This window comes from Eurypyga helias, unplaced genomic scaffold (assembly GCF_000690775.1).
Source record: "Eurypyga helias isolate BGI_N326 unplaced genomic scaffold, ASM69077v1 scaffold11018, whole genome shotgun sequence".
Classification (NCBI taxonomy): domain Eukaryota; kingdom Metazoa; phylum Chordata; class Aves; order Eurypygiformes; family Eurypygidae; genus Eurypyga; species Eurypyga helias.
Genome location: NW_010267565.1, coordinates 53,690 through 61,521, shown reverse-complemented (window position 1 = coordinate 61,521; position 7,832 = coordinate 53,690). Strand labels below are relative to the sequence as shown.

The following is a 7,832-nucleotide window of genomic DNA, read 5'->3' as shown; positions in this document are numbered from 1 at the left end:
TCTTCTGACCTTCGTTATCAGTTCCTGGAACACAGTACTCTGGCAGCAAAAATAGGATCGGCCTCTCCTTCCCCTCTGCCCCTCGATAACGGGCTCTCAGCATGCGTATTCATGAGATGGCTGTTACAGGACACAGGGATGCAGCCATACCCCCTCTTCCAGTTACTACGTTGTGAGAATGAGTCTTTACTTCCTGAATGGGTTCGGCTCGCTGCCCCATCCCACTGGAACCTGGCACATGCACGAGACTCCGGGTGCCACCAGCTCCCTCTGATGTGAGGAAGGTGCTTTCCAAAGCCCAGTTGATGCTATGAGAGTGATCATATCCACATGCCAAGCACCTCGACCCTCTGCCCTCGGCTGCCCCTTCCCATCCCTCCTGCCCAGCTCCCCACTTTTCACATTCCGGGGTGTCATGTCCCACCCATTCCCCACTCCCCATTGCTCCTTCAGGGCTCTGCCTCTCCCACTGCCTCCTAGGCCCCCAAACAGAGCCAGGAGTAAGAAGGAGGGTCTCCCGGGGAGCCTGCATCCCTCCCCATGAAGGATGGAGAGGGGCAGGAGGGTGCAACCACAATATGGCTTGTCCCCAGCCCGCTCCTCACAGAGTGGAGATGGGCTCTGGCCACGGTGGGACCAGGGAGACAGGCAATACCAGCAGTGCATGGGTAGCTACTGCTAGCAAACACACCAAAACCCTCACCTGCTAAAATCTGGGCCATAGCAACCATTCCCTTCCCACCCCTACCACCCCCGTTACCTCTCCAGCCCGGGGAAGCTCCGTGTAACCACACATGGCTACTGAACTCAATCTCTTTAGTTATCTTCTCTTTAGTGATATTCTGGGTGGCATTTAGTGAACAAGTGGCTATTACATTGCAAATTTCACCTAGTCATTTTGAGAAACTACCGGTGGGATTAGAGCAGAAAGCACCCTCAGCCGGGTGGTCCCTGCCCGAGGAGCGGAGGGGGGTGCAGCCAGGCTGCCCTGCTTTTGCTGACAAAGGTGAGGAGGTCCATCGCCGTGACCACGCCAAACACCATCTGCTTCATGAAGGAACTGCCATTTCCATTGACTGTAGGCACAGAAAACACCAGTTTAGTGGGAACAGGGAAGAAGAAAAAAACTCCCAGAGCTGCACAGACCTATTCCTTTATTAAGAGAAAACCTTGATGGGGGCAGCAGCTCCCTCTGCTCAGCCTCCACGGAAATAACCGACGCAGCCTCGGTTGGGTTACTGGGATGTCAGGGTTTTTAGCTGTGGATAACACACTCTACCAGAGCAGGAAACTTAATTTCCCAGGTGCTTTTCCCCAACCTCTGTTCTAGCCCTGCCTCTGTCACCTCAGGGCCAAGCTAATGGGACTCTTTAAGAGCAGCAGTGAGACACTTTCTGCTTCGTTCCCCACCGTTAATGAAACAGCATCGCAGCAATCGCTTTAACTGTCCGGGAAATGTTTTCTTAAATAAAAATAAAACTGGCCACCAGAGTCCAAACACGGGATAAAATGCAAGCTCCGAAGGTGTGGGAGAAAGTAATAAATAAGGGGGTGACTGTGGCGGCATTAAACCAGCAGCTCTGGAGAAGAAAACGGGGGGCGTTTAAAAGCCAGAGCAGGAGGCGCTGCCTACAGCTGGCTGATGTTTTTGGTGGATGCCATCGTGGCTACCACTTAATTTACACCAAAATGTGACACAAAACAGATTTTTGTTATTTCATGACAAGGCAGCTGAGAACGGAAATTCTGCCCAGCCTTATTTTGGGCGAGAGAATTGGAAAAGGAAAGCAAAGGCAGTTTTGAATGAGGGCTTTTTTGTTTGCAATGTTTTGTGGGAGCACAGCTGGACTCGCAAGCCATCTTTAGAGCTGATGGGTCTGCGGGGCGGCAGGCCATGGAGAACAGATTTTTGTTATTTCATGACAAGGCAGCTGAGAACGGAAATTCTGCCCAGCCTTATTTTGGGCGAGAGAATTGGAAAAGGAAAGCAAAGGCAGTTTTGAATGAGGGCTTTTTTGTTTGCAATGTTTTGTGGGAGCACAGCTGGACTCGCAAGCCATCTTTAGAGCTGATGGGTCTGCGGGGCGGCAGGCCATGGAGAGGGGGGCAGGGGGTCGGGATGCTCGCGCACGGTGAGTCCTGGAGGCCCCACGTTCCGCAGGTGCCCCCCAGCCGATACAGCACAGTATTGCACGTTCAATGCGTGATCCATCCTGTCGGCAGAGTTACACCCCCTCAGCTCGAATTCAGAGCGCCTGAACAGGGGCTTTCTGACTGCTTTTTTCTGCTGCTAACATTTTAAACAGAGGAACTCCCTCAAGATAAGGCTGCATTTGTACTCGTAGAAATTTTACAGTATAATTGTACCAGAAAGGTGTGTTAGGTCAGATTTGCAGAACAGCACCTGCCACCTTGGCTCCCTCACCGGGGAGGGAGTTTGAGAACAGACCAAAGCTGCTGGCGCTGCTGCTTTATTGGGCTGGCCTAACGATGCTCCTGGTTTGGCAGCGCATCCCCATACCCAGCAGTGGGCTAGCTAAGGCTCATACACGGACGCCCCAGGCTGCATGCGTGGGGTGTGCTGTGCCTCCTGACCCGTGTGCCCCTGCCACGGGGCTTGCTCACTATCCAACACATTTGTTTTCAGCTTTCTTGTCTTACCCTGGACCTCCAGGGTAGGTGTCTGATAGCACCCGGCATGAAAGTCCCCTCAGCATAGAGATTCACCCAGATCCTTCGGGGCACGCAGGCGGCATTAAGGACATCTCCTGGCTGCATCTCCAGGGGTGGAAGGTGGGATCAGTGGTGTTTGGGGAAGATGGCACAGCCTCTGGGCATGCATTGCAGAAGGGCTTTAAGCAGTGGGATGCAGACTGTGTAGTTTGTTCCCTCACACTTACAGGCCTGAATTCTCCCTAAGCTTTACCTAACGTGCCCAAATGCTCCTTCTGACCTTGCCCTTGGAGGTCTACAGAGATTCCTAATTTCCCCCTTGTTTCTTCTAGGGCCTGAGCCTGCAGCAAAGGCACTGCACCCTAAGCTGCTGCCTATGGTCCACCTCGGCTGTCAGAGGAGGGGACCAAGTGAGATCCCATAACCAATACCTTCCCAACCCCAAGAGTGGGTTTCTGTGGGAAACCATAAGATGAGGGGAAAGGATGGTGCTTCAGCGTCACCACTGAATGGTGGTTTTTTTTGGAAGTGCGCCTGCTGAATACGCACCCAGCAGCGTGCTGGTCCCAGCTCCTGTGGTTAAGGCTTTCGCCCCCTCTCCCCCCATCCCTGTGGTGCCAGGGAAGGAAACGGGTTGGCAGTTCCAGGACTTTGCAGAGCCATGGGGTGGAAATCCTTCCTGAGAAGGCTCAGGGGCTGCACACATGGAGCAGCTGCACTGATACCTGCCAAGCTCAGGTTCAGCATTCCCTCTCCCCTCTCAAATGCTTGTGCAAAGCCTGTACAGGGCCTCTGCAGATACCTACACTGCATTTGCTTGTGCACCACGATAGCAAAATGGTCGTTCTCCAGGATGCAGGAAAGCTTCCCAAGGCTGTCCTCCAGGCCAATCTAAACAGGACAGAAAGAGACATTTTACGTGTCACTTCATATTTAAAGGACAGAAGTGGAGACCCTGACTCCTGCCTCTGACGTGAGTGGGCAGAGTGGCACCCAGAGGGCACCCACATGGTTTTGGGGAGATGGGAGGGGCTGTAGGCAACTTGCAGGCCTGGCTTTGCTGCAGCTGAACTGTCTCCCCTCCAAGCCCAAAGGGCCTCTGTGGGCCAGCATGGGGGTGACAGCTCCAGCTCCCCTAAACCACCATCCATTTACCTCACTCCAGCTCTGGGCCGTTGAGGGCCATCCAACCCAGATGTCCCTCCCCGGTACACCCACAGGACATGCCCTGTGTCCCATCAGAGCCCTTTCCCTGGCAATGGCTGGGCTCTTCTTTCAGAGGGTGCCCGTCCCCTGGCTGGGAAAAATCCTCTGGCAAAGCAGGAACAGGGGTAGACATTCATGTGCTTTGCTCCTAATGTGGAAGCTTCCATGTCTGAACCCCACAGGCTCAGCAGTGTTTTTGCAGGTGCCTGTCCTTACTTTTATGTCCATGACATCCCCTTTGCCCTTCCCATTTCTGTTTAGAAATAATTAGAGTTAATTCTCTCTCCTTTCATCTCTGTGTCTTTTCATTCACCTCTCTTCCTCCACCTCAGTGAGGTGATGCACCTCTCCCCCCTCCTCGCTGACACCAGCCACAGCCTTAGTGGTACCTTTGAGAACTGTTCATAGATGACCTTCGTCACAGGGTCTGAGAACTGTGCGTTTCCAGCCAGCACCGAGGTGAGGGTGTTGCTGAGGGTCACCATTCCCAAAATAAGCCTGCAAGGGAACAAGGAGTTTTCCAAGAGGTCAGATTTGAGGTAAGGGACATGTTTAATGAGGGGGCTGAACTGCTCCCCTGGAAGTCAGTGACTAAGTAGCTGCTGCCATCGGCGGGAGGCACCAGCCTTCTCATCTGAGCAGGACAAGAAGACCCTCGTGCTCCCTCACCAAGCAGTTGGTTTAACAGTAGTTAGTCTGCTGTTGTGGTCCAGGACTCGGCAGCTGGGACAAGGAAAAGCTGTGGCCTCTCCAGTTGCTTGTCTGTGTGGGTTTCCCACCCAGCTGTCACCTCTCCTCTGGCCTCCCCTTGACTGTGCACTGACCCAACCTCTGCTGAGTCTGGTAGGCAGTGGATTTGGCTTTGACCTTAACTAGTTCATTTACAGGGAGTTTTCTTGATGAATCTTCACAGAGGCAGATGATATTTTAGAAATAGGCATCACAGAATCCAACAGGGGAGCCCTGTCACTGGATAAGCAAATGGGACTTCCTCTTTAGCTTCATTGTGGCTGCATTTCCCATGCGAATGGCCGTCTCTGTAACGAGTAAAAATAGTTACCCTGATTCAGCAACAACAGGAGCTTGGTCGTAGCCCTTCTCTTGGAGGATTTCAATTGCCTTTTGACAGCTGACTTCTGGGAGGAGAATGAGAGGGGCTGAGAGATTCAGTTTCTGCACCTTGATGTTCCACCACCTGTTGAAAGACAAATGGCAGCACCGGACCGTTACTCTGCTGTGCGGCTGTGGGCACTGCTCGGGGAGATGAGACCACCCACACAGAGATACTCTGCCTGCCTGCAAAGCTCGCCCCACTCCTGTCCCCAGAGCAGTAATGCTGCAAGTCCACCGTGGCCAGGTCTTGTTGAAGGCAAGCTTTCCCTGTGCCCAGTGTTCATACAACTCCAGAGGCATGGCTGAGGTCAGCAGTCGGCAAGGTGCTGAGCTGTCCCGCAACCAGGGAAGATACTGAGGGCTTCACTTCAAGCTCATGAGTGGACAACTACCAGTTTTACTTCTTTGGTCGGTATGCTTCGTCCTCAAAATGCAGCATTTTCAGATTCTTCAGGAGAGATGCTCATGCGACTGATGAGGGACAAGCTATGCTTGTTTGCTGGGAGCCACAGGCAACTCCCAACTCATCTCAGCCCAGCCCTTCGTCCTTGCAGAAAAGGCAGGGCAAGGCTAGAGGCTGAAAGGACCAAGAGCAATTCTAACCAGGCGTGAGAGGCCTTGGAAATGTATTAAGTTTTTAGGAAATACTTTGCAATAACCTTTGGCCATGGTTACCCAGAGGAGCAGGTAACGTCGATAATACCTGCTGTCGTTAAAGTGAGACTAGGCGCTCTCTAAACCACCAGTACTTGCCCAGCCCCATGTCAGCTGGCATCAGCAGTCTGTGAATTCTTTCCCCATGGTGTGCAAGAGGTGGTCATCTTTTCTGTCCTGCAGCTCTAGAAAGTGAAAATTTACTGTTCCCTGTCTGAAAAGATCTCCAGAACTGTTGGAAAGGATGCTTGCTACAGGAGGAACCTAACTCCCTGCCAGCCCGATGTTCTGTTGGACACCAGCTGTGGAGTAGAGGGAGGAGGTTTTGAGTGGACCTAGATCCCCATGGTGTGCAAGAGGTGGTCATCTTTTCTGTCCTGCAGCTCTAGAAAGTGAAAATTTACTGTTCCCTGTCTGAAAAGATCTCCAGAACTGTTGGAAAGGATGCTTGCTACAGGAGGAACCTAACTCCCTGCCAGCCCGATGTTCTGTTGGACACCAGCTGTGGAGTAGAGGGAGGAGGTTTTGAGTGGACCTAGATATCTGCCTCAGCCATTCTGCTCGGCATTGTCCAGGTGACCTGGACAATGACTGCCACGTGGGAGAGAAAGGAGCTGTTTTGGGACAGAAAGAGCTCCTTTATAGACTTTGATTGGAGAACTGGTATGTCTAACCACAAAGAAAGGAGCTGACATTGCAGCATCCCCAGAGGGATCTGGACTTAACTGTGTTTTTTTTCCTAAATATTAAAAGATAATACTTTCCTTTGAAGATAATAATTTCCAGACTCAGATAGCTGATTCCCTTATCACCGTCTATGCCGGCAGAAGTTGTCTTACCAAGGTTTGTGCTCCTGGACGTCATTTAGGAAACCATTTTTTATCATCCACTTATCATTCAGAAATTTGGACCTAGAAATCACCAACAAAGAGTGAGTGTGTGAGCCTTCCAGAAGAAGCCGTGCTTTGTTTCACGCACTAGACCGCAGCACTGCCCCGGGGCTCCCATGATTTTTGCAGCTGGCTGCTCTTAGCCCCTTTTAAGGTCAGCGGGAGCTGCGGGTGCTCAGTAACTCTTAGAAGCATGCCAGCTATTTGCCTTCCTAACTTTAGGCATGCAAGTTCAGAATCTGTAGCTTGACTGATCGCTGCTCCGTGCAGTAAGTCAGTGACGAGAGGAAATAAAACCCATGTCCCAACCCGCACTGCTTGCCACAGTAGCATGCTATTTCTCCCTCTTTTTGTTTGTTTGTTTGTTTGTTTTTCTCCTGTGAGCTGCCCAAGGGAGCCTCCCAGCCCTGGGCTCACTGCGGGTGCCGTGCTATCGGCATTACCGGGGAGGGCTCTCCAGCAACGCACACCACCCAGGCTCAGCAGTGCAAAGCTCACGTCACCAAAGGGCCCTATGGCCCCAACCAGGGCCATGTGCAGAGAGGGTTGGGCGAAGGCTATGGGAGCTCCCACCCCACTGCCAGAAAGCAGGCAAAAAAGCAAGAAACTCACATGTAGTTCCTGACGGAGTCAGGCAGGATGACGACGCAGCGCTGACCTTCCTTCAGGTCCTTGGCAGCCCGCACGGCGATGGACATAGCACTGCCCGAGCTGCCACCTGGACGGGTACCGAGAAGAGAAAGACAAGCGTGGATACTGCCCAGGGTGTAGGGCCACAGCCCTGGTGCGCGGGGGACAGCGCTGCCCTGCCTAATGCTGCCAAGGGCACCGAGACCAAGCGGTGGCAGAGGTGACACTTCACACACCACTGAAGCTCAAGTCACAGGGAGTGAGTGGGAGGATAGTCGGTACCACAGCCTTGTAGGATTTAGGGTCAGGAAGAGGACTGCAGGGATGTGTTCATATGATGGCTCTTGGCAATGGGCTTGTAAGGCAACACAAGAGTCACCTTATGAACTCCATGAACCACTTTTGGTGATGACTCTGAGGGCAGGCCAAGGGCCGAGAGGTACAATATGAGGCCATTCATACCAGTGCTGCCCATGCCGCACCTTTCCTTTGGGTGAGGAGAAGACCATGCCAAATCTACAGCTTCTGGCTGACACATTTGGCAATCAAAGATTGGCTTTAAATGCACTGTGAAGACTGAAAAAAACCCATAAACATTACATTCATGCTTGGAATACCAGGCCAACGTGATGGGAAGACTTAAACGCTCCCTGTGTCGGTGTGCAC

At 52.4% G+C, this 7,832-nt stretch overlaps 1 protein-coding gene across 1 annotated transcript in view; it reads right to left on the bottom strand.

Moving 5' to 3' along the window:
- Positions 1-936: 936 nt before the first annotated feature.
- LOC104513959 (cystathionine beta-synthase-like) overlaps positions 937-7,832 on the bottom strand; it is a 24,589-nt gene continuing 17,693 nt past the window's right edge. The window contains exons 12-17 of the mRNA XM_010157469.1: positions 7,149-7,254; positions 6,486-6,557; positions 4,940-5,074; positions 4,269-4,377; positions 3,480-3,564; positions 937-1,076 (exon numbers count right to left, since the gene is read on the bottom strand). Of these exons, the coding sequence (XP_010155771.1) occupies positions 937-1,076; positions 3,480-3,564; positions 4,269-4,377; positions 4,940-5,074; positions 6,486-6,557; positions 7,149-7,254 (647 nt within the window). The remainder of the gene's footprint in view (positions 1,077-3,479; positions 3,565-4,268; positions 4,378-4,939; positions 5,075-6,485; positions 6,558-7,148; positions 7,255-7,832) is intronic.